Source organism: Salvia hispanica, chromosome 5 (assembly GCF_029641045.1).
Source record: "Salvia hispanica isolate PSC_SH4W2 chromosome 5, Shi_PSC_v1, whole genome shotgun sequence".
NCBI classification, from domain to species: domain Eukaryota; kingdom Viridiplantae; phylum Streptophyta; class Magnoliopsida; order Lamiales; family Lamiaceae; genus Salvia; species Salvia hispanica.
In genome coordinates, this window is record NC_142696.1 from 30,589,014 (window position 1) to 30,615,493 (window position 26,480).

Here is a 26,480-nt window from a genome sequence, read left to right on the forward strand (position 1 = left end):
TGAATATGAGCATCCACTTGGCGCATGTTGGCAAATTCCTTGAGGCGGCCGGCTTCATCGAGAGGTACCCCCTGTCGTACACTAGGGGTGGCCGTTCCGTGGCTTAGACCGGCTTCATCGTCATTGACCCAACTAGTCAGTTGTACGCCTTCGTCTTCGACGATCATGTTGTGCAGGATAATGCAGACGTACATTATCTGGGAAACGCATCCGACATCCCACAAACGCGTTGGACCCTTAATTGCCGCCCATCGAGACTGGAGCACACCAAATGTGCGCTCCACGTCCTTGCGCGCCGACTCCTGTCGTTCCGCAAAGTAGGCCTTCTTTTCATCACTTGTTTGTCTGATCGTCTTCACAAAGACCGGCCACCGAGGGTATATCCCATCCGCCAAGTAGTAGCCCATATCATGCCGGTTGCCGTTGGCCACAAATGAGACGGCTGGACCGACGCCCTGGCACTTCTCGTTGAAGAGGGGAGACGAGTTCAGGACGTTGAGGTCGTTGTTCGACCCGGCTACCCCAAAATACGCATGCCAGATCCACAGTCGGTAATCAGCTACGACCTCGAGGATTATCGTGGGATTCTTTGACTTGTAGTCGGTCGTGTAGGCCCCCTTCCAGCCAGTCGGACAGTTCTTCCACTCCCAATGCATCCAATCTATGCTGCCTAACATCCCGGGAAACCCATGCTTCTCCCCGTGCATCTGCATCAAATTCTGACAATCTTCGGGAGTAGGGCTTCGAAGGTACTGCTCACCGAAAACGCTTATCACACCCCCACAGAAATCCTTCAGACATTTCAGGGCTGTCGACTCACCGATGTGGAGGTACTCATCCCACATGTCTGCCGCGCCTCCGTAGGCCAACTGCCTGATTGCCGCCGTGCACTTTTGAATAGGGGTGTGGCCGGGTCTGCCAGCCGCATCGTGCCTGAAGCGGAAACACAGATATTGACGCTCTAATGCCCCAACGATGCGCATAAACAACTCCCTGCGCATTCTAAAACGCCGCCGGAACATGTTGGCGGGAAACCGCGGGTTCTCTGAAAAGTAGTCATCGTACAACCGCTGATGTGCAGCTACGTGATCCCGATCAATCACTGCTCGGCGGTGGACAACTCGTGGAGGGCGAGGTATCGTCTGCTGTTCCACCCTACGCATGTACCGCTCCATCTCGCGGTTCATGTATGCATTCATAGCCTCGTTCATCCTCCGTTCGTACTCCTCAGCATCCCCACCACTACCACCACTACCACCTGCGTTACTCATCGCGCGATGATGCTCTTGTACAGAAAGTTAGAGAGAGAGAAAACTCGTTAAAACAAGTGGTGCAAATGAAAATGAAACGAAAATCGCGTTTATATAGGTTTGTAAAAAAAAATAAAAATAAAAAAACAAAAATCGGCGCTGGCCGATCGGGCCGCCACAATGGCGGCTAGCCGATCGGCTAGCGCATCGGCCAGCGCCCACCAATCGGCCAGCCCACGCCGATCGGCTCGCCGGTTAGCCGCTTGCCGCCTCCAATGATTCGGCTAGCCGATCGGCCAGCGCGAAGAATCAGCTAACCGGTCGCTAGCCGACCATTGGAGATGCTCTAAGTTCTAATCCACCGCATGATTAAAATGTGGAAGATTTACCGCTGTGGTAGAGACTTAAATTGGAAGAAAAAACAATTTGGGTTTGAGAAAATGTCAATTTTACCCTCGAAGTATGCAAATATCTGCGGTTGGCCAATTGAGGTTTTTGAGAGGGTTTTTGATTTCCCTCTCCTTCTATTGTCTCTCTATTTTCTCTCAGCCCTCTCTTATCCACTCTCAGTAGCCAAGCCAGCTTCCCTCTGCAGCTCTGGCTTCAACAACTCCTTTTCTCCCGAGCCCCACAGCTCAATTTCAACAGCCGCGGCCGCCATGGAAGCCTCGAAAGAAGCCGAGCTTCATTTCCATGTCCACCCCCGAAACTCCCAGTTTCTCACACAACACCCATTTTTCCGCGTCCAATTTCCCCCAAACCCTCAAACTCCCTTCACTTCACAATCCGCCCCCGCTTCTCCCACCTCCTATCTCAGACGCCACCGACCACAATTACCCCGGAAACGCCGACAATTTATCGAATTTGCAGGTAATTCCGACGAATTTGACGGGTGAATCGGGCGGGAGGGTTTTCATTCGGGACCCTCCGTGGATTTCCGCTCTTTTCATGAAAAACCTGCTCTTTAGGAGCAAAAAAACCAGCGGGGTCAAGCTAGAGTTCCAGGAAATGGAGAGGAGGAAGTATTATCTGCTGAGGAGGAGGCAGGTGAAGGCGGAGACTGAGGCGTGGCAGAATATGGTGGAGGAATACAGAGAGCTGGAAAGGGAAATGTGCGAGAGGAAATTGGCGCCTAATTTGCCCTATTTTAAGAAATTGATGCTGGGATGGTTTCAGCCTTTCAGGGAGGCTATTGAGAAGGAGCAGAATTTGCGGAGGTCACTCAAGAATAAGGCCGCTTTTGCGCCTTTTATCGATGCTTTGCCTGCTGACAAAATAGCTATTATCGTGATGCATAAAATCATGTCGCTGTTGATGGTGGGAGGCAACGAGGACAGGAGCGTTCGCGTGGTGGAAGCTGCCGTTCAAATTGGAGTAGCAATTGAGCAAGAAGTAATTATTCATTTTGCCAAATCGGAATTTTGCTTTGCTGAAATTGGTCATTTTTATTTTTCTGCTAATAATGAAACCATCTTCAAATTTGGACATTACTTTTCAGATTAGAATCCAGAACTTCTTTAAGAAAGAAAAAAATGATAAGGGGAGGGAAGTGGTAGCTGAAGGTGAAGAAGATCCGAGTAAGGAAGTTGCTAATCTAAGACAACGTGTTAAACGTTTAATTAAAAGGAACAGGGTCAATGAAGTGCAAAAGCTATTGAGAAGTGAAGAATTCCAGTCATGGGGTCGAGATACACAAGCCAAGGTGCTGAACCTTTACCATCTTTTGGCTAATAACTGTTGGACTTCGTAGTAATCTGAAACTACCAATTTCAGTACTTTTAACTTATCAGACAGATATTTCTATGTTCTGCAGTTGGGATGTTGTCTTATAGAATTGTTAACTCAAAGTGCTTATGTTCAACCTCCAATAGATCAGACAGCTGATTGCCCCCCTGAAGTTCGCCCTGCATTTAGGCATGTCTTCAAGATTGCAGCCAGAGAACCAGGGTGAGAAAATTGGAAGAAGATACAGTACTGAAGACACTTGTTATATTATGAAATACTCCCTCTGTCCCTGAAAAGTGAACATTTGGCTCAGCACTGGTTTTAAAGTACAATTGGTAAAGTAAGAGAGAGAGAGATAAAGGGTAGTGTAAATAGTGTTAGTGGAGAGTGGGCTCCACATCATTAGTAGTGTAGTGTAATGGTATAAGTTGTAAATAAAATGACGTGTGGGGGTAATGTGTTGTTTAATTATTCTTATTCCAAATTTAGAAAGTTCATACTTTTCAGGGACGGACTAATAAGGAAATAGTTCATACTTTTCAAGGACGGAGAGAGTATGATATGATCCTACGCTTGCTAAATAAAGGTCTTATTGTCATTATATGTATTATTGGAGTATGATTTAATTGTAAAGTTGTAACCGACCAAGTTATTGAACTTTCATTTGCAACATAAGTCCTTTTAGTCAGTTTTGTTCAGGGACATTGTTACATCTGTTCAATCATGTTGATTATCATGTTAATTTTATCTGAAGGGTTATTTTTTTCTATTTTAGGCAGACCATTATGAAAAAGTATGGCGCCATTGAATGTGATCCATTGGTCCTTCATGGACTCGATAAAACTGTGAGTTCTATGACAAGTTACTCTTGTTTGAGGAAGTGGAAAGTACTGTTTATTTTCCACAATTTTACTGCATAGATTCTTGTGCGGTTTAGACTACAAAATTTTTCTTTCATTAAGTTTTTCTGGATAGTATAAGACTGGTGCCTTTTTTTCTGATATGTTTGAGTACGTTTGTTGTGGATCATACTGTTATCGAACATTTAGTTGTTATGTATTAGTCCGTTTTATAAATGAATTTCCCTTTTGATGATGGAAACTATATGACTCTTATATAAGAAGCAACATATGTATTCTTTGGTTCTTTTTTTACCTTTTCTTTTATTGTGCATCTGAATATTGGCTGTGTTTTCTGTTTTCTGTTTTCTTGATATATCTATCTGCTGTGCTGTATGCAGGTAAGACATATGATCATTCCTTATGTCCCAATGTTGGTGCCACCAAGAAGATGGAAAGGGTATATGTTATACCTAAACTGAAGTCTATATCTGTATAATTTTGAAGCTTGCCTATCTAAAACTCTATGATGGAGTTCAAATGGTCTATAATAGTAGATGTGAGAGTCAAATAAATATCATATATGGAATCAACACCTTCTATATAGTACAGTAATATAAATAAGCTTGCAGAAGATCTCATAGGCTGCTTAGTTAATACTTTCTCTTAGTTATATTGTCTTGGATGGCCTGCAGGTATGACAAAGGTGGTTACCTATTTTTGCCTTCATACCTAATGCGTACTCACGGGTCGCAGAAGCAACAGGATGCTGTTCGAGCTGTTCCTCCGAAACAAATGCAGAAAGTATATGAGGTAGGTGCTAGATAATTGGTACTTAGGTAGCATTTCTTTGCATTTGTCTACATAATATAACGGTGGTAATGGTCTGTAACTGCATGTTCAATAGTATAGGCCAACATACATCCTTCTTAATCTTATTAAATAGTTCAGTTGCAATTCTTCTTTTTGAAAGTCATCAACTATTTTACATTCTATTCAGATGAAATGATCCTTTAGATGTTTGTTGCTTGATTCTAGCAAGCTTTGAGGTTGAACACACTCTTCCATACAGTTCTGGGACTTGTTGCTTCAATGCTTCCTTGTTTTCTCAGGATATGTTTGACAGTGTTAAATACCTTCAATTTTAATTGGATATGCAGGCCCTTGATACATTAGGAACAACTAAGTGGAGAGTAAATAAACGTATTTTAAGCGTGGTGGAAAGCCTTTGGGCTGCAGGTGGTAACATAGCTGGTTTGGTAAACCGTGAAAATGTAAGTGTACCTTATATTGTTTAATTTCCATAGCATGCTATGTATTTTTTTTATTTGCTATTTGTAATTAAAATTCTTAGTAGCTTATGCATGTTTTATTAGTAATAGTGTTATACATGTTGTAGGTTCCAATACCTGAGTTGTTGTCGGATGATGAAAAAGAAATAAAAAGCTGGAAATGGAGCGTGAGGAAGGTGAAGAAAATCAATCAAGAGAGACATTCACAAAGATGTGATTTAGAACTAAAGCTTTCTGTAAGTTTTTCAACTATCTCAAAGTACTTGTCTATCCAAATAAAATTATATTAAGAATTTTAGATTGCGGTTCTTTTACGTCTTTGTGATTTCACATTTATCAGCCTTCTTCTAGGGATGATGATTTAGGCTGCCTTTCTACTGTAGTTGAGTCATTTCCTTTTATGGCAAAAATCAACACATTTAATCTCTCTTAATTTATTCTCTCTTCTACTTTTTCTGTCTCCAGTTATCTTTTTCTATCTTCTCTCCTACATTATTTTCTATTCACTTTCGCACTTTATTCTTTCTCCATTTAAATCACTAAACACCAATTTTTACCAAAAGAAATACTCCCTCCGTCCCACTCAAGATGTCCACATTCTTGAGTGGTACAAGAATTTAGAGGAAATTGTTAGGTGGAGTAAGTAGAGAGAAAAAATGTTTAGTTGAATATTTTAACGAGAAGAGAGGAGAGAGGGATTTATTTCCAAATATAGAATGTGGACATCTTGAGTGGGACGGAGGGAGTTCCTCAACTATGGTGGGACAGAGGGAGTAATAGTTCACTGTGACAGCAATTTTCCCATAGGAAGAAAATAATTTGCAATCGATTTTTGGCTTCAGCATTTTCTAATGGAGCTCTGACCAGAGAGTTGTTTAATCAGGTTGCTCGGAAGATGAAAGACGAGGAAGGTTTTTACTATCCCCACAATCTTGACTTTCGAGGCCGTGCATATCCTATGCACCCTCATTTGAATCATCTTAGCTCTGATCTTTGTCGAGGAATCCTTGAATTTGCTGAAGGAAGACCTTTGGGAAAGTCTGGCTTACGTTGGTTAAAGATTCATTTAGCAAATCTCTATGGCGGGGGTGTTGAAAAGCTCTCTTATGATGACCGCATCTCATTTGTGGAAAATAATATAGCAGATATATTAGATTCTGCTGATAATTCTCTTAACGGAAACCGCTGGTGGTTGAAGGCAGAGGATCCTTTTCAATGCCTAGCCGCTTGTATTAATTTGTCGGAAGCCTTAAAAAGCTCGTCGCCACATACTGTTATATCCCACTTACCAATACATCAGGTATGCAGAGATACTCCATTGGCGCGTCTCACTTTGAAACTAGCTTGCTTTAGGTTAGGAAGAGGGGACAAGTTCCAGTAGTGATATGAAGAATTCCATAGGCTAATTTTCTTTTACATGTACTGCATAGTCTGCATTAATTTTCAAATTGATTATCTATCCGGTTTCTATGATAGGATGGATCATGCAACGGACTGCAGCATTATGCAGCTCTTGGGAGAGATAGTGTAAGTCATACTGTTCATTGCTTCTTTGAAAATTATTTATGTTCCATCTTATTAGGGCTGTAGTTTGTGGATTCTTATTGGATTCCTGTTGCCGCTTTAACCCCTTTGTAGGTGGTCATTGTTCCTCTTTACCATTGCCAATCCCAATTCGCTAGAATGATGTTATGTTAGTGTTGTCACTCCTTTCTGATTTTTTTTTTCTGATCTCCAGTTTGAAGCTGCTGCAGTCAACTTAGTTGCTGGTGATAAGCCTTCTGATGTATACTCAGAGATTGCAGAGAGGTTTGCTACATTATTTTTTTTAGTTCTTGTAAATGTTCTGAATGCTGTCTGTGCAGGAGTTTATAATAGCCTTTTTTACCTTTAGCTTACTATTTCTTTTAATGTACTTCCTCCCTCCCTCCCCAAACATTAGTTTACTTTTACCATTTTGGCCCATCCCCCAAATTAGTCTACTTTCATTTTTGGTGAGTTTTTCTTTCTAATAAGGTGGACCCATTCTCCACTAACAATACTCTGTCGAATCACTTTTTCTTTCTATCCCCTCCTACTTTACCAATTTTGCATTAAAACCTGTTCCATTCTCAAATTCTCAATTTTTATGGAACGAAGGTAGTATTACTTTGAAAACATGAAGTTCCATTCACGGATACATTCCTTATTGGATTAAGTTAGCTGAAGGAAAATACTGTATATCATCATTACATTTATCTATTTGAATCGTCAATAGTTTTGGCAAATTTGTACACAGTTTAAATTTTGGCTTATTGTACGCAATGTTTCAGATTTTTTTCAGTAGTGTAATGAGACCTGAATTCCGGCATGAGAAAATCCATGCGGCAGATCAGATCTGTGTGGACATTCATGTCTAATGTAGAAAATTATACGTGATTGTCATGTCCAATGTGTCACATGCGTCTTCCGGTCCCGGAATTTGGGCCTCATATCATTATTGATAATTTATTGAAACATTTTGTACTATATATACGCAGTAATGATAAATTTTAGGTGTAACTATGAACTATCCTATGTGGACCGAGTAACATAGTGGCTGCTGAGTGATTCTTGGTACTTGGTAATCTCTCTGAACGAAGGCTATATACTGCATGGTTGGATTTAATATAATGTGATATCTACTCCTGTTGATGTAGAACAATATAAAGACACATGTAGAAATATATAGATATTAGAGACATATCAGAGAAAAGTAGTAGGTATATAGTATCACTTTACAAAGCTTCTATATATATTACAAGGGTCTAAGCCAGACTTGGACATTAACCGATGTGGGATACTTATTCTACAACAGTTTATATTTGGCATTTTATCCCGTCATTTCCGGGACCAGTTTATCTTTCTCTTATAATTATTACCTGATTTTCAGGGTCCACAAAATCATGAAAAGAGATAGTGAAAAGGATCCTGAAACTGATCCAAATGCTTTGCTAGCCACACTCTTAATTGGCCAGGTAAGGTTTTCTTTCTCTAACCTGCATTCTGCATCATATGATTTCTGTTTCTTTACTTTCTACAACATTTAGGCTCCGTTCTGTATCATGGAATTGGGCATGTGGAATTGGAATTGGAGCCTTCAATTCCAAATCCAATGTTTGGTACTGCAAAAAAATTGGATTTGGAATTGAATTACAATTCCAATTTCTCCCAATTCCACAATTTGAATTCCATATCAAAAGTAGATAATTGGAATTCCAATTCCAAATAGTTATAAAATTGGGTACCTTCACACACAAACACACACTACACATATAAACACACAACACACACTACACATGCATACACACTGTATAATTTCTTCAAATTCAATTTCATATCAATTACATCATTTTTACTGAGCAAAGGATTTGGAATTGAATTGAATTGAATTATAATTCAATTCCTTCAAATTCAATTCCAATGCAATTCCATTTCCGTGTACCAAACGGACCCTTATGGAATTCAAGAATTTGCAAATCTTTCAGGTGGACAGGAAGCTTGTGAAACAGACAGTGATGACTTCAGTATATGGTGTCACCTATGTTGGTGCGAGGGAGCAGATCTTACGAAGATTGGAGGAAAAGGGTGTCATCAGTGATGACAAGATGCTCTTCAATGCAGCATGTTATGCTGCTCGAGTGAGTATAACAAACCAAACAGTTTTTTTTTTTGGTTTCTTGTGCTAATTAGTATGTTATTTTTCCTCTACCATCCTATCCAATTGCTTTAAGATCCTTCTGTAACCTTATAATGAAAAATAGTTATTTTGTGCGAGCTTCTATTTTTCCTTCAACTAGAAAAATGTTCCTTTGCACTGGCCAAAGTTTTTCCCAGACGAAAAAAATCGCAAATGTCATTTCCTGCAACAGACAACAAGCTTGTCTATAACCACAAAGCTTCTTGCAGGTCACAATGGCAGCTCTTGAGGAGTTATTTCAAGCTGCACGGGCCATAATGGGTTGGCTTGGTGACTGTGCAAAGGTTTGAGGAAATGCTCATTATCATAATATAAAAAGTCTCCTTCAATGATAAATTTGCTGACCTTGGCATTATTGTCTCTATAATCTTGACAGATAATTGCTCAAGAAAATCAACCTGTATGTTGGACAACTCCCTTAGGTCTGCCTGTGGTACAACCATACTTTAAAACTCAACGGCATGTAGTAAGTTCTCTAACATTCCATACTGAAATTTTACAAAATAAATGCACAGTTGTGTTGCCTTAGGGTGCTTACCAATTATTGTAACAGTTCGAGGCTAGTTGCAATCATATGATACTATGATTCATATCTAAGATTATTATTTGAAGAAATAAACCTTTTACCAGAGTACAACCATACAAGATGATCAATAAGTGTCATACCTGCCCAAAAGTTTCTTTTCATGTGTACTGTTTAATTCTCAGAAGTGGCAAGTTTTGCATCTTCATCTTAAAATTGGCACTCAATTGACAGTTTTTAAAACTGCAGCAGTTTTATAGTGATTGCTCGGTTTGGAGTTTCAGAGTTTAAAAATTTTGTGATAATTGTTTGGCATAAAACTACATGGTGTATAATGGGCTCTCATTCCTCATATAAATGCAGATAAAAACATCTCTTCAAGTTTTGGCTTTGCAGCGTGAGGGTGATTCAGTAAGTTAGATTCCTATGTGTATCTAAGCATTTTGTATTTTCAAATACTGATACGATATCAAATTGCTGCAGGTTGAGGTAAGAAAGCAGAGAACAGCGTTCCCTCCGAACTTTGTGCACTCATTGGATGGTTCACACATGATGATGACTGCCATTGCTTGTCGGAGTGCTGGGCTGCGTTTTGCAGGTTTCCTTGATATCACTAAATTTTATGTCAGAGCCATATTTAAGCAAATTCTTAGATGTTCAGTATACTAAGACATTCTTAGAGAGCAAGTGCGGGTGGCCAATGCATAAATCATAAATAGTCTTCTGTGGATGTTCTGCAGGTGTGCACGATTCATTCTGGACACACGCATGTGATGTTGATCTAATGAATCACATATTACGACGTAAATTTGTGGAGCTATACAGTACACCAGTACTTGAAAATGTAAGCACCACTGAACAAGCTCTGTAACTTGCTTCTTTTCTACGCATGCATTTTTCAGAAATTTTCTACTTAGCTCACATACAATTTGGAGATGGTTTATGTTTACTTTTTGTTATTGGTGGCCTGAGTAGCTGCTCAAGAGCTTCCAGACGTCGCATCCAACCCTGACTTTCCCCCCACTACCGGAAAGAGGAGACTTTGATCTGGAAAAGGTCCTTGAATCTCCATACTTCTTCAACTGATCATCCACTCTGAGAATTTCTCTCTTATTGGAGACGGAGTTGCTCTTAATGCTGCTGGTTTAGTAGAAACTGCATTTGTGCGAGCAGAGAGGAGAGCTCTTCTTTTTTTGCTCTTCCTCACGTTCTTGGAAGAGCCCGATGGTGCTCCTCAGTATTCTATTGCAGAGAGGAATTAAGTAGATATGCAGCTCTTCCATTGCTATTTACCTCCTTCCAAATTCAAGATTTCGTAATCATCGGGATACTCTTGAACTTCGGATGAGGATGATAAACAGGAGCATAGGCCAGACATAAGAAAATGCCATAGAGAAGATAGGAAATGGCTACATTTTTGGAGAGGGATGATTTGTTTATATGTTGCTTCACGGCATAGGCAAGTAGTTATATTTTGATGTTCGGATCCAAGTTCTAGAGCTGTATAGTTTTCTAGTTTTGTATATGGTCATCATATATTATCGAAAAATTGTAAGATAATTGAATGGATATAGCAAAGGAAAATTTTGAAGGGATTAATCTGTATTCTTCCGTGTTGAAATCTCATAAATTGATTGTAAATTTGATGGGAATTTGTTTCGATTGTTCCGTGTTGGAAGTCTCATAAACTAGTTATCCGAAAAATCTAAAATTCGTCCAGATACATTGTTTTATTATAGTGGATGATAAGGGGATCTAGTGTCTAGAGATGATTGTAGAAATTTATTTCAGCGGGGGCTATATACCGTAATGGTCCCTGAACTATGGTTTTAGAGCATCTCCAATGCTATTAGGCCAGCCACTCTCTTTTCCTGCCACGTCAACAACACTAAAAATCCACCTGTCACATTAGATTTAGGCCAACCATAGGCCAGCCGCAAAAAAAATAATTCAAAATATACTATATTTACGGAATTAAAATTACGATTAAATTTACGCAATTAAATTTACGAGACATATACAAAATTAAAATTACAATTAAATTACGGAATTAAATTTACGAGACATATACGGGAAAATTTACGAAACACAGATATCGACGCTCTAATGCGCCAACGATAAGCATAAACAACTCCCTGCGCATTCTAAAACGCCGCCGGAACATGTGTGCGGGAAACCGCGGGTTCTCCGAAAAGTAGTCGTCGTACAGCCGCTGATGTGCAGCGGCGTGATCCCGATCAATCACTGCTCGGCGGTGGATAATCCGTGGAGGGTGAGGTAGCGCCTGCTGTTCCACCCTACGCATGTACCGCTCCATCTCGCGGTTCATGTAGGCATTCATAGCCTCGTTCATCCTCCATTCGTACTCCTCAGCATCCCCACCACTAACACCACTGCTACCACCCGCGTTACTCATCGCTCGATGATGCTCTTGTACAGAAAGTTAGAGAGAGAGAAAACTCGTTAAAACAAGCGGTGCAAATGAAAATGAAACTAAAATCGCGTTTATATAGGTTTTAAAAAAAAAATTAAAAATTAAAAATCGTCGCTGGCCGATCGGGCCGCCACAATGGCGGCCAGCGCATCGGCTAGCCTTGGCCGATTTTTTCGCCGAAATTCGGCTAGCCTGCTCCAATGGTTCGGCTAGGCGACCGGCTAGCCACGTCAATCCGCTAGCCGGTCGCTAGCCTACCATTGGAGATGCTCTTATAGCGTCAATAGTTCCTAGACTTTCAATTTTGGCTTTTTATATTCTTAACTTTTTCAATCTGATATTATATCAATGATGTACTAAATCTAAAGGGGACATACACATTTTTGTCCATGGCAAGCCATAATATTAATGCAGTTTTGATTGTTTTTATTTGTTTAGTGTGACGCAAACAAATTACCAATTTTAAATTAAAATAATTTATTATTCCTGTCCCAAGGTAGATGTCCTACTTGGGAGATGACACATGATTTTAGGAGATGTTATTTTGTGTGTTAAATAGTAAGAGAAAATATAATTTTATAATTGATGTAAGAGGGGACTTTTTCCAAAAGAGTAAATGTGACATCTTTTGTGGGACAAACTAAAAAGGAAAGTGAGACATCTACTATGTGATAGAGGGAGTAGTATTTAAAAATCTAAATTTTAAATATAATTTTATAAAATTAAATCTAATATTTAAAAAAAAGAAACAAAATATAGGATGACATAGGGAAGAAAAAGATAATTTATAAATTACATCATTGAAATATTATCAGATTGAAAAAGTTAAAAATATGAAAAGACGAAATTGCTAGCAGCCCAAAAGGGCATTTTCAGGAGAAAACAGTGCAAAAGGATTGATTTTGAAATAAACCCTTAGTTTAGGGACTACTGGAGTTATTTTTAAAGTTAGAAACTATTGACAAGATAGGGGAGTGATCAATTGCTAACTCATCATTTAATTGCTAACTACAACTAATTTAAGGCCATAGGATTTTAGAAAACGTGTGGTCTACAATTTGCCACGTGTAATTTTTGTTTTTATTAATAAAATAAAAAAAGATAAAAAAAAACGCTAAATTAGAGTTTTAGATGAAAATGTCAATATAGTGTTTCGGAAATATCAACACAATGCTTTGAGAATGTCAACACGATGCTTTAAGAATGTTAACCCATTGCTTATATTGACATTCTACATGTATTATATTGATATATTTTATATAGTATGTTGACATTTCTGCTTTACGAAAAAATTGAAAAATTTTCGATTTTTTTTTCAAATTTTGACGTCGGATCATATGCATATATGATATCGTTGGAATCCTTATAAAATTATCTTTAATTTGATATATGTTTTATGAATTTAAAGTTTTGGGATTTCTTTTAAAAGTTAGTTATAACTAAACATGTAGTTAATTGACATTAATACCCCTATTGATATTTTATGGAATTAATCCTATGGCTTTATTGACGTTTTTTGTTGATCGTATTGATATTTCTTGGTTGATGATCTAGGCCCTTAATTTGAATATCTAATGACTATTATTTAGTTGTAGTTTTCAATTAGGTATTGGGTTAGCTATATAACACTCCCCTAACAAGATAAACCCATAGTGAGATGCCCGTCCCCATCCCCAGTTATGTGAGATGCCCGTCCCCATCCTCTGATTGCCTTCCACATCAAGGTAGTCCATAAGGGGGTAATTGTTACCATCCAATTTGAATCCAATGAATGGATTATCCAAGGTATTGGTTTGTTGAGGGCTTGTTTGCAGGTTGAGGAGAAGGACGACAAGTTGACAGGTTATATCACGATTTGGGTGACTTCCTCCTATTTCATCCGTCTGTGTACTTTTTGTAGGTTTTGATTGGATTATGGCGGACTGATTTGGAAGTTTTTATTTGCAGGAGTTTGGTAAGATTATGGAATATGATTAGGGTGATTTGAAGATTGTTTGGTAGAGTTTTGGTTGAGGTTAAGGCTGTGTTTTTGGGATTCCTTTGGCTGTTGTACGATGATGATACCCATTTTTTGTTTAGGGTTCTGAGTCTCTGGCTTGTGATACCATATTGTTTATGAGTGTTTTTCCTTGGAGATGGAAAATCCGACCACCGAGGTTTATCAACTTGCAAATTCTATCAACTTGCAAATTCTTCCGCAGTTAGTTAAAAGAATGAAATTGGTGATATTATGGCGATACTAGGCAGTGTAGATTCATTATAAGAGAATGAGATCGTTGAAATGATAATTGATATAATAGAAATAGAAGCTATCCATTCTTTTCTCAGATTAGAAGCCTTAAAAGAAGTTTAAGGGATCATATGGATGCTTGTTCTTATTTTCATTCTTGTATTAGGAATCACACTGGGTGTTTTAGTAATTGTTTGGTTAGAAAGAAAAATATCCGCAGGTACACAACAACGTATTGGACCCGATACGCGGGGCCTTTGGGAATTCTTCAAGCTTTAGCTGATGGTACAAAACTACTTTTCAAAGAAAATATCTCTAACTAATATATAAAATATATCTTCAACACTTTTGGATATTGATCCATCTGTTTATCTTTATTGTCGTATAATAGTTAGGACTCGTTTGATAAAAAAGATGGGATATGAGAAGATATGTAAAACAAGATAAGAAATACGGGTTTCATGAAAAGAAATTATCTAAATTTGTATTGTATATTAAATAACATGGCTTAACTTGACAAATTGGTGAGATACATAAACAAGGTTAATGTTATAATTTTGGTAAGATTAGATAGGGCCCTGGTCTTATATTGGGCTTTGAGTTAAGCTTAACTATAATATCAAACAATTAGAAATGTCCATATATAATTCTCTATCTTGGTATTACTAACTTATCAAACATGTCCTTAAAATTTACCCTAGTTTTGAGCTAATCTAGTTAAACTAAAATCTAATAGTTAAGTTTCAAGAACAACATTCTTGTCATATCTCGTGTCTTTCTAGTCACCCAATGAACCAAATTTTACTCCTTAATTGAGCAATTTTTCCGTTAAGTATGAGATCGAGGGTTCGATACCAGCCCAGGAGCATACCATTTGGTCAGTCCCTACCGCTCAAGGTGCTGACCATTGGAACGAGGGTTAGTCCACTAGTTATCGGTAGGAAGGATACCTTGGGAAACCAAAAAAAAATATAGGACTATAAAAGATACTATATTAACAAGTTTCCAAAAACCAACTTATTGTGTGACATTAATATATGATTAAAAATGCTACAATTCAAACATAAAAATAGAGAGAATGCAATGATGGAATTATCACGCATAAGCATGGGTATTCGACCTTGAAAATCGGTAAGTTATCTAAAAGTGGTACGTTTATTGAAGGGGATATTGGTTGCCTACAATATTTATGGTGATAACTAATATGTGGGTTAAGTGAAGTTGGCTATATATAGTGTTGCAATTTTAGTAATTTTCTTGCGATGTAATCAAAATGGTTGTGAAACAATATTTGGTGGTTGTGTTTGTCATTTTGGTTGTGGGATATGTGGAGGCCAGGAAGTTGGGGCAAAATGTTGAAGTCGAGCATGATTGCGCCAAAAAAAGTGGCGGTGGCGGTGGTGCCGGAGGTGGCATCGGTGGTGGTGTGAAAGGAAATGTTAGTGGTAGTGTTAGAGGTGAAGTTGCTGGAAGCGGTGAGGGAGGAAGCACAGGCATAACCCAACAACACACGGGTTCAAGCAGTGGCCATAGTGATGGAAACCAACATAAAAAAAAGGAAAATAATCACCACAAAGGAGTTGGAGATGGGAGTAAAGGTGGTAATGGGAAGGGAGGTGGTGTTGTGGATGAAAATGGTGAAGAAAAACACAAAGGAAACAATGGAGGCGGAGACATAGGCAGTGGAAAAGGAGGAGCTGGAATTAGTAGTGGATCTAAGGTTGACGAAGGTGGTGATAATGTGGGTGGAATCGGTGTTGGTGCTGGTGCAGGAAAAGTCAAAGGAACCAGTGGAGGTGAAAACACAGGTCAAACAAAAGGAAGTGGTGACATTGGAGCTGGTGTCGGTGCCGGTGCCGGTGCCGGTGTTGGTGCCAAAGTAGGCAAAGGAATTGATGGGGAGAAAGAAGTTGGGACTGGTGGTGGAGTTGGGGCCGGGGTCAGTGGGGGAATTAAGGGTGGTGCAGGTGTAGGTGCTGGGGCCGGTGCCAGAGTAGGCAAAGGTATTGGTGTAAAGAAAGAAGAAGTTGGGACTGGTGGTCGAGCTGGGGTCGGTGCAGGTGCCGGTGCAGGTGCTGGTGCTGGTGCTGGTGGAGGAATTAATGGTGGAATAGGTGCAGGTGCTGGTGTTGGGGCTGGTGAAGGAATTGGTGGAGGAAAAGCAGGAGTTGGGACTGGTGGTAGAGCTGGGCTCGGGGTTGGTGGAGGAATTATGGGTGGAATAGGTGCAGGTGTCGGTGCTGGTGCTGGTGCTGGAGTAGGCAAAGGAATTGGTGGAGGAAAAGGAGGAGTTGGGACTGGTGGTGGAGCTGGGCTCGGGGTTGGTGGAGGAATTATGGGTGGAATAGGTGCAGGCGTCGGTGCTGGTGCTGGAGTAGGCAAAGGAATTGGTGGAGGAAAAGGAGGAGTTGGGACTGGTGGTGGAGCTGGGATCGGGGTTGGTGGAGGAATTATGGGTGGTGCAGGTGCAGGTGCAGGTGTCGGTGCTGGTGCTGGTGTCGGTGCACGTGCTGGTGCTGGTGCCGGAGTAGGCAAAGGAATCGGTGTAGGAAAAAGAGGAACACATGTTGGTGTCGATTCTGATGGGGAAACAGGAAAAGGGACTAGTACAGGTGGCTTTGGTGGTGGAGCTGGAGTAGGTGGTGGTATTTGGGGTGGAATTGGAGTAGGTGCTCGTGGAGGTGTAGGTGGGATTGAAGATGGTAGCGTTGGTGGTGGAGCTGGAGCTGGAACTGGGGCCGGTATAGGTGGTGGTATTGGGGTTGGAATAGGAGCAGGCGTTGGTGGAGGTTTAGGTGAGAGAAATGATGGTACTGTTGGAAGTGGATTAGGGGCTGGCATAGGCGGTGGCATTAGAGGTGGAATCGGCGCAGGTGCCGGTGGAGGACTAGGTGGGGGAAAATATGGTAATGTTGGTAGTGGGGCAGGAGTTGGCATAGGTGGTGGTATTGGGGCTGGAATTGGTGCTGGTGGAGGTGGAGACCTAGGTGATGGAAATTGGAATAAAATCGGCGGTGGAGCCGGGGCAGGGGTAGGAGGTGGTATTATGGGTGGAATTGGAGCTGGTGCTGGTGCAGGTGTAGGTGCAGGTGGAAATAGGGGCAACCTTGGTGGCGGAGCTGGAGCTGGAGCTGGTGTAGGTGCAGGTGCAGGTTTTGGGGGTGGAATCAGTGCAGGCACCGGTAAAGATGGAGGGCTAGGTAAAGGAATCAATTGGGGTAGAGATGTAGGTGGGGGGAAAATAAGGAGGTAGCGTTGGCGGTGGAGTTGGGGTTGGTATAGGTTTAGGTGTAGGGGGTGGGCTCCTGCTGGTGGAGACGAAGGTTGGGGGATTATCGGAGGTGGTGTTGGAGGAGGATTTAAAGACCATGGTGGTTTGGGGCAGTGGCGATAGCCGGCGAAAATGAAATGAAAAAACCATCAGTCTAGTTTATTTCATAAATTATGTTTTATAGTTTATATTCGTAGACAATTTTATTGTTTCAGCTAATATTTGTAATTCTATTTCAGATGTAGTAAAATGTTGTTGTGTAACTATGCTCAGACAATTTGTAAGGCTTGATCTCGTGCAAAAGATCTGGGGTAATTACATGTTTTATACAAATTATTTAACTTTGTTTCAATTTAGTTCAAAAAGTATTAATTTTACATATTTCATACAAAAAGTTACATTAGTGTTTTAAATTAATACATATGGTTAAATATTTTAAACACCGTTAGTTTATAATTTGTCGAATTTATCATCATAATAAAATAATAATTAGAGATTTAATACAATTAATCACAATAAACAAATAATAGTCCATATCAATTCTTCCAGCAATTGATCGTGGTTTAAAATTTTTTGTCTCTCAATATACTCTTTTTTTTTATTGTATTCTTTATAGAACAAAGTATAAAATAAGTCCATATTTCATCATTACAAAATGGCTAATTTGAATTTCAAACAGTCAATAAGTCAATATTTAATTTTTTTTTTAAAAAGATTCAATATCTTTTTAGTTGTATTCTTCATTGTTACATGAGAAAGCTTCGACAATAAAATGCAATTTGCTAATTTGATGGTGAAGAGTGATGATTTTTTTTTTCTCTGTGTTTTTCATTTTCGTGAGTGATAAAAATAACCGTGTTTGAAATAATTAATAAAAATTTTAATTTAAAACTTTTTGTTCAAATTTGAAACATTGATAAAACTTTTTGTATGTATAATGTAATTGGAAGTAACAGTGTTAGTATGGACTTAATGGAATGCATTAGTTTGGTACAATAACTAAATTTTTAGTATGAAATATATAATCTTAATACTTTGTACTAAATTGTAACAAAGGTAAAATATTTTGTATGAAACTGTAATTATCCCCAAAAGATCTTTAAACTTAATTCATTTTGTCTTGTGCATCCAACATGCAACTGTGGGCTTTATGAGAAATTGAAAGTCATCAAAGTAGGAGTACATTTTTTTGAAAGGAGACATACTGCTTAAGTATTTATTTTTTTCATAATCAACTATGATAGGGTTGTTGCTATATTATACACTAAAATACCTTCCTTGTCTTGTCGAATAATTTGGATTTTCTCAAGCATTATGCTCGAACCCTCACATAATCAATATAACATCAGTGTTTGGAGGAAAATCCTTTAAGAGTTGGTAAATAGGCAACACACAATTACTCCCTCGTCCCATTATAGGAGTCATATTTTACCATTTCGATATGTCCCACAATAAGAGTCACATTTTACTTTCACCATAAATGGTAAGTAGATCCCACATTCCATTATAAAACAAATATAAAAAAATGGACTACATATTCCACTAACTTTTCTAATCCACCATTCTTTACATTTCTTAAAACTCGTGCCCACACCAAATGTAACTCCTATTGTTGAGACGGAGGAAGTATAACATAGTTGTAAAGGTGACTAATAAGTGATTAGGATTTTCTAGATGTAAGTCAATTTCTAGCACATATGCATATGATATTTGATTTTTAATAATGTAATCTTACATGAGATTTACCATAATCAAATCATTTTTTTCAATTTTCTTGTATGCATGTAGAACTGTCAAAAGAATTGAGGAGTTTAATTTGTTAGGATTGATATACTGGAAAACATGTTTTGAGCAGTTTATATTATAAGAATTGTCTTTTGACAATAAATTCCATAATCCACTTTTATCAAAGGTGAAAAGAAGTAATTTGATCATATCCTTTTTGATTATGCATTTATAAGATGTTATTCAAAGCATTTAAATATATAAGAAGAAAATAGCTCTAATTCTTCTGCTCAGTAGATTGGTCGTAGATATGTTAATCATAGTAGGTGACGCAGTCAGTTCTTTATTGAAGAGAAATTGTATTTCACAATCTTGATAGGTTTTAGCTACCAATAGCATATAGTTGCAGTGTCCATCCGCATAGTTCCGTACTAAAATGACGCTAGTGTGGTATAACATTAAACAGATCTAACAGTGAGATAAGTCTTTTTTTTGTTATTTACTGAAAGACTTGAAAGACTAGATCATGGTGATTGTTGTTTCTTAATCATTGTTGATATAACATTGACCATATAATATTGATTATTCACTACTTTGAACTATCAAAAGGTGTGGATTTTGCGTAATCCGAGAATCCTAATATCTTGGATAGTGATGATTAACGCGCTAGGATTGTTATTGCAATGAACCGTGTGTCAAGCGAGTCCGGTTTGATAATATCCTAAATAGGTAATCAGAAAAGGTTTCATTATTCATAAACGCGGCCAGCTGGAATTTATTCCACAAATAATAAATAGAGGAAGTAGACCACTTTTGGAAAAAGATACTCCTTCCATCCCAAGATAAGCGAAGCACTTCTTTTGGGCACGGGATTTAAGAAATTGATACTTAAAGAGTTAGAGTGAAGAGAGTAAAGTATGAGAGAGAGAAAAAGTAGAGGAGTGAAGAGAGAATAAAATAGGTGGAGAATAAAGTAACAAATATGATTTTTTGCTAAAAAGGGAATGACTCACTTATGGTGGGACATCTCAAAAAGGAATATGACTCGCTGATAGGAGCACGGAAGATGTAAGACTATGACTCTGTGTGCGTGTGTCAACTGGCCAGGAGGGTACCTAGACCTAGCTGTGTCGTTGGGTCTGTGTCTATCTTCCCTATCAACAAAAATACCTCAACCCACTTCTACTAGCTAGTATAGTGGAGTAATGGGTCGATCCCACAGAGATGGATGTAGGCGAGATACACTTGCGATGACATTCTGGGAGTGGTTGGTTAGCTACCACGCTTTTGGGGTTGAGTTCAACCTAGGCGGAAAATTAAAATGAGATCCTACCTAAACTGACCAGTAAGTAACTAAATGTTGGATGATTCGATATGTGTACGTAAATGTGAAAGCTGGACACCTAGTTGTGCATGTGAAAAGTGAAACTTTACCCTAAATAGATATAGACAAAAGCAAAAAGGAATAACAGACATGCTGGCAGATTGCCTGCTGGGTGTGCAGAAAAGCTGTAAAAGTGCAAGTACAAAAGCAAAAAGCAACAAAAGCAAAAAGCAACAAAAGCAAAGCAAGTGGTCTCATTCTTTGATTGTGACATTTTCTTCTTCACCAAGTTAAACTAACAAGATACTAACAAACTCCATTGATGAATGCTCAAGCTCATAAATTCGTAAATGCAATATTTAACTTGAAATCAAGAACGAGAACAAGAAAAAGTGAGATTTAAGCATACTGGTCAACAGGACAGGGTGACAGAAACAAGCAGAAATGAATTCCATGCATTTTCGAGAAACTTAACCATATTAAAACTTGTAAACACTTACGAAAGACTAGATCTAACTAAGCTAGGCAGGAATAACACAAGGTATAAGCTAAGACACATGAAACACGAAAAAAATCCAACAAGAACTCCATAGCATAAAACGATAATCAAGATCCAAAATGTAAACTCAAACAAAACAAGATTAAACTACAAACTAAGCTTTGAAATTTTAAGAACTAAAATAAGTAGCTAAGAAATCTTAAAAACAAAGTAAGTAAAAGATTATTTGGTTCCTTGGAAACTGAAAATGGAAGAACTTCTGGAACTACGGCGGCTGGAATGAATCAGGCATGATGCTCCTAGCCGGTAGGTGGCTTGAATCTTCAAGGCAGGCTGCTGGATTTAGAGAGTGGAACAAAGAGCTAATGGAACTATTCTCCCAAAAAGTGCTCTCAAAAGTGATTTCAAAGTGATGATAAATTTCTTTTATGTTCAGCTACTATTTATAAGGTGGCTTGCCCTAATTTATAGGGTTCCCTCTTCATGCAAAATGATAATTTTTCCCCTCTTTAGTAGTTGATTGTTCCTAGCAAGTCCTTCCTTCTCATGTCCAGTTCCGTAGCATCCATCCTGGCCAGTTTGCACCTTTTCTGCTCACACTGACCAGTTTGCACACTTTTTATTGCTTTTTCACTCGATTTCCTTCTAACCCTTTTCATCTGATTTAGTACCTTAACCTGCACACTTTAGCAACTATTTTGTAGATATTATCCAATAAAGCACATTATACTGACAAGTAACCAAGGCCTAGAATGAGACTCATATACTGTTCACACTTAACACATACTTGTCCTCAAGTATGAAGAAACAAGCCAAATAAAAATAATGAGTTGAGTTCACAAGCTTGGTTACCTCCTCTGACCGACCTTAGACCGAAAACAAAAGACACAACACTCTAAGAACTTTGACGCAAAGAGAAAAACGCTAAACGAAACAACACACATAAAAGAAAACGCATTAAAACACATTTAACAAGCTATATTTTCAACCATTCTTCCCTTCTTGTTTGAGTTCAATCCGGCTGTAAGCAGTCTCAAACGTCCGCCTCCTCCCTTTTCCTTCCTAGCCAGTATATCCGCTCGTCAAGATTACCCAAACCCTTGACACTAGATTCGCCCAGTCACTCATCCCTCACCAGGGATGTTAGGACCGTTCTCTCAATACGCTGAACCACGGATGCTTCGGACTTAGATCTCACGCGCAGCTCCTAAGGGTCTTTATTGGCTTGTAACGAGGCTATGAGCTTGTAACGTTCGGGGTGGATGTTCCTAAGGCTCAAAGGTTTAAAATAGCATTACTTTATTCTGATGCGGAGGAGCTGTGTGTACTTGGGCGCTTGACATCTCTTCTTGCTTGGCTTGATGTTTTTCACGATTCGGCCTCCAACTGGTCAGTAGACTCCTTTGCGGCTTCGCCACCCTTTTACTCCTTCTTCTCTTTTTTTGTGGTCTGGATAATTTTTTTCCAGGCCATTTTCTCCATTTTTCTTCTCTCTCTCTTTTTTTTTGGACCAAGTATTTCTTCCTGGTCAGTTTTCTTCAAATTTCTGCTTCTTTCTCCAGTTGGTTCTATGCCTCTGTTCTTGATTAGTAGCTTCATGCCTTATGCCTTTCATACACAGTCCTAGTGGCTAGTGGGTTATATAGGAGTTTTGCTGGAATGGGTTTCTAAGGGAATGGATTTTTTATTTTTTTTATTTTTTTTCGGTAGGGGTTTCCTAATGCCCTTAGGTTTTTGCCACTCGCAGTCACTTCACCCTATATATCATATGGCAGCCACTATTTTTTTCAGTTTTTTATTAGCGGAAATTGGTTCCGCTTTAGGCTTTTAACTCACTATTTAAGAGGGCTTTCGTATCTGGCCATAAGTTTGGGCTTTTCTCTCATACTCGCATCATCTGTACAGACTAGGATCTACTGGGAAGGGTGGTTCCATTGTTTAACATGCTTTATTTCCATCAATCCCCCCACCTTCAGTTCGAAACGGTTGAGTTTTAAGCCCGTTCATTCAACACATATCCTAAAAAAAAACTTAACCTACACTGACTTACTAGGGACTGACTCGACAGGCGACAACACATATATACAGTTATACTGGCAATTAGGTCCCCCCTCCCACTTCATCCTTGCATGCCTTCAAGCGAGCTCAGTGAAGTGAAAAACAGGATGACCGGTATCAAACACGTAGAAATAGAAACACAGAAAAACACATAACACATGGAAAACATATTATATATGAAACTTCTCACACTTAGACTATGCAATAGGCTAAGTGGGAGAACAACATTAAAGCACATAAATCATGCTCACACAAAACAAAACATGCAAAGACATACTATATATCAAAAACTTCTCACACTTAGACTATGCAATAGGATAAGTGGGAGAAGATATAATACTTAACAAACAAAAATCACATAACAGAATGAAAATTTCTAAAAAAAATCTAAACACATATATATGGTGTAAACCCCAGCCTTCTCACACTTAGACTATGGAATAGGCTAAGTGTTATGAAAAGGGGTATACGCATGCTAACACAAACATATTAACACATAAACATAAAATCGACATACATATAAAAGAAAACTAAAAATTACGAAAAACTAACTGGTCAGTGTGGGGGTGTGTCATTGTTTCCTTCGGCTCCTCCTCGGGGTGGTGCCTTGTGTAGCTACTGTGTTGGGTGTTTCAGGTGGTACATCATTCGGGTGTTCACTGTCTCCCTCCACCGAGTTATGGGTTTCATCCTCGCCTTCTTCAGTTCTTTCTTCCAATGGGTTCCTTTGTTGGTACATCATCAGGGGTGTCACTCTCTTTTTCTTATGATTCTTGAAAGTCCCCATGATTTTCCTCTTTTTAATGGGTCGTAGACAATGGTTAGAGGGGTCCTTGCTCCTGATCAGTCTAGACAGTCGTCCCAGCTTCCTGATGATAACGACCGTTAGGATCTCCCTGGGATTCCTGGTCTCCTTTTTCCTTGTTGCCCCCTTGTCTTTCCTCTTTCTTTCTTGGTTGTATCTTCCCTCTTTGTCTTGCTTTTCCTTTATGTCGGTTTCTTGTACGGGTGTCTCTTCTTGGGTACTAGACTGGCTCTCCCGGGCTTCAACAACCACCTCCTCTTATGGCCCTTCAGTCAGGTTCTCCCCAGGTTTTGTAGGAGTCCCTTGTTTCTGGCCAATAGCGGAAGGCGATTCTGATTCTGTAATTGGCTGGCTTTCCTTGTAGGCAGTAGTCAAGTCGGGATTCTCCCCAAGTTTTGTAGGATGCTCCTGATCTTCATCACTCGAAATCTCCATTGCATTAGATGCAATAGTTTCGCCTGTCTTCTTTGCCATCCCACGCCCGAGGCATCTTTGCGATACATGCGTCGGCCTCTGCTTCTCCTTCGGCTCATCCCTCAATACCAACTTCCTCTTTACTGGTTCGGGTTTCGTCAAGGTTGACTTTTCTGCCACAGACTGGGCAGTAGGGACTTGTGGTTCGATTTCCATCACTTTCTCGGTTTCCGCCTTTTCTACTGGCTTGGTGTGGTTGTTTCTTCTGGGTTTTCCGTTGGGTTCATGGTGTTTTTACTTTCTACTGCCTCAGATGTGAGGTCCAGACCCTAAGCCATCTTGGTAGCATCTTCCTCCACCTTCCTCACCCCTTCTTCAGGTTCTTCAGTGGTTTCCCTTGAACTATCCTTTAGGGCCTCATTAATTTGAGGTTCAACAACGGGTTCAGTTTCATCAGGACCACTCCACTTGGTCAGTATGTCCCCCTTATCCTTCGTCTTGCTTGATTCTGCCAATGATTCCTTCCATTCAGGCTCCTTGTAGGATGTTCCCGACCATAATGTCACCTTGCTCACATTAGCCTTGTTAGGTATGTGCACCGTGGTTGGGAGCCTTCTCGAATTCCCATAAATCTCATTCATCGAACTGCCCAGGTGGGACAATTGATTACAGCTTGTCCATGTTTGCCTTATGCTCTTTCTGGGCGTTTTGCATGCCTTGCACCACCTCATTGTTTGATTGCAGATCATTTCTCATGTTTTTCCAGTGAAGCAAGCATCTCTCCCATCATCTCTTCCATAGATCTTCCTGGCGTGTTTTGGTGTGGGAAATGGTTGGGGTTTTGCTGATGGTGGGGATTATACTGGGTGTTAGGGTGTGGGTAGCAGGTATAGTTTGGTTGATTTTGATGAGAGGGGTACTGGTCGAGTTGGTTAGAGTTGTGGCTTTGACTATGTTTGGGATTTGGGTGGTTTTGGTAGGGATTTTTTTGGTGAAGGAAGTTATACTGATCGGTGGAAAGCGGCTGGTAGTTTGGATGGTGTTGATTGTATGGATAGTTTGGCTGATTTTGGTGTGAAGGGTACTGGCTGTGACATCCGTGACCCAAATCATACATTATATTGCATAATTTCATATTTTATTATAATGACGTGATATACATTTTTTTATTAGAATTATAGAGATTGAGTGGGTTGCTATATAATATGGTGCTTAGAAATATGCTTTCATGATATTAGCAATTATTTATCACATAATTACATGTAATTGAATTTAAAACTATAAATAATTGAATTATGTATTATGCATATATGTACATGTACGTGTTAGACTAGGAGTGCTTTTCTAATTATTTAAGTCATACACATAATAATTATTTAAGCCACATACATATGCCTAATTGTGTAATAGTGTGTGCATGGATTTATATATGTGTGTGTACGTACTATTTGTCTCATATAAACCACTAATATATACCACTAATATTTTTCAGGAATAAGATATCATTGATCGTGGGTTGATGTGAGTTACAGTTATTATAAGGGTCGGCGGCTGACGCGTTTTGGCAACCTTCTCTTCCTCATCATTTTTGCATGTAGATAAATGTATAGTACATAGAGTGGTGAGAGGGTCCCACTGCAGTTTAGAATGGTTTGATATATTCAATTGATAAGTGTTGGGTTTTGAAATTATATAATATGTGCATTATATGTACTTGGCGCGTGGATTATTTATTTAAAATTTCTGAATTTATTTATAGTAAGTGCATAAGTCATAAGGGTGTGACAGTTTAGGTGGTATAAGAGCGGGGATAGAATCCTGCTGGGACATAGTATTCATGTATATCATATGATATATTTTGGTTATAAGTTTCATTTGCATTTGTATTGTCATGAACATATGTCACTGAGGAGAGAAGGGTCAACCACCCTGCATCATCAATTAATTGTAGAAGCATCTCATATACACGCTGCATCATATTGAGATTTTTGGTATATGGACCAATGATGAGGTAAAGAGGTAGAAAATTTAAAGAGCTCGGAAAAGTACAAGTTGTTGATTTTATGGGACTAATCTGACTGAGGCGGGGATATAGTTAAAAGCGATAGAACCGGTGTTCAATCAGATGAGTTGTATGTCAGAAGAAGATTTTGATTATAGGGTATCTCTTATTTGAAGCAATACTTACTCTTAGTGGGAAATAGTCTCACAAGCTATGATACAACCTCTGGTATTCTGGTATTCAGTTCAGACTATTTTTCTAGAGAACTCGATGCTAAATATATGCAAAGAAATGTATTGTGATAAGAAGCAGAGAAGGTGTTGTCTTTAATCAAGGAACTATGTTTGTTGATTATGAGCTGGCATTATTTC

At 39.1% G+C, this 26,480-nt stretch overlaps 1 protein-coding gene and 1 long non-coding RNA gene across 2 annotated transcripts; both read left to right on the forward strand.

Moving 5' to 3' along the window:
- The first annotated feature begins 1,753 nt into the window (after positions 1–1,753).
- On the forward strand, positions 1,754–10,952 carry SCA3 (DNA/RNA polymerases superfamily protein). Its single transcript, XM_048085254.2, has 19 exons — positions 1,754–2,642; positions 2,749–2,952; positions 3,064–3,197; positions 3,751–3,820; positions 4,216–4,274; positions 4,510–4,627; positions 4,975–5,088; positions 5,214–5,342; positions 5,990–6,406; positions 6,583–6,633; positions 6,845–6,915; positions 8,018–8,102; positions 8,613–8,765; positions 9,034–9,108; positions 9,201–9,290; positions 9,711–9,758; positions 9,831–9,945; positions 10,088–10,191; positions 10,323–10,952. The coding sequence occupies exons 1-19, from the start codon at positions 1,944–1,946 to the stop codon at positions 10,431–10,433; spliced, it is 2,847 nt and encodes a 948-aa protein (XP_047941211.1). The 5' UTR covers positions 1,754–1,943; the 3' UTR covers positions 10,434–10,952.
- A 2,509-nt stretch (positions 10,953–13,461) lies between these two features.
- On the forward strand, positions 13,462–14,201 carry LOC148926627 (uncharacterized). The gene is made up of 2 exons (XR_016130297.1): positions 13,462–13,623; positions 13,729–14,201. It is a non-coding gene; the product is annotated as an uncharacterized LOC148926627 (long non-coding RNA).
- Positions 14,202–26,480: the final 12,279 nt, after the last annotated feature.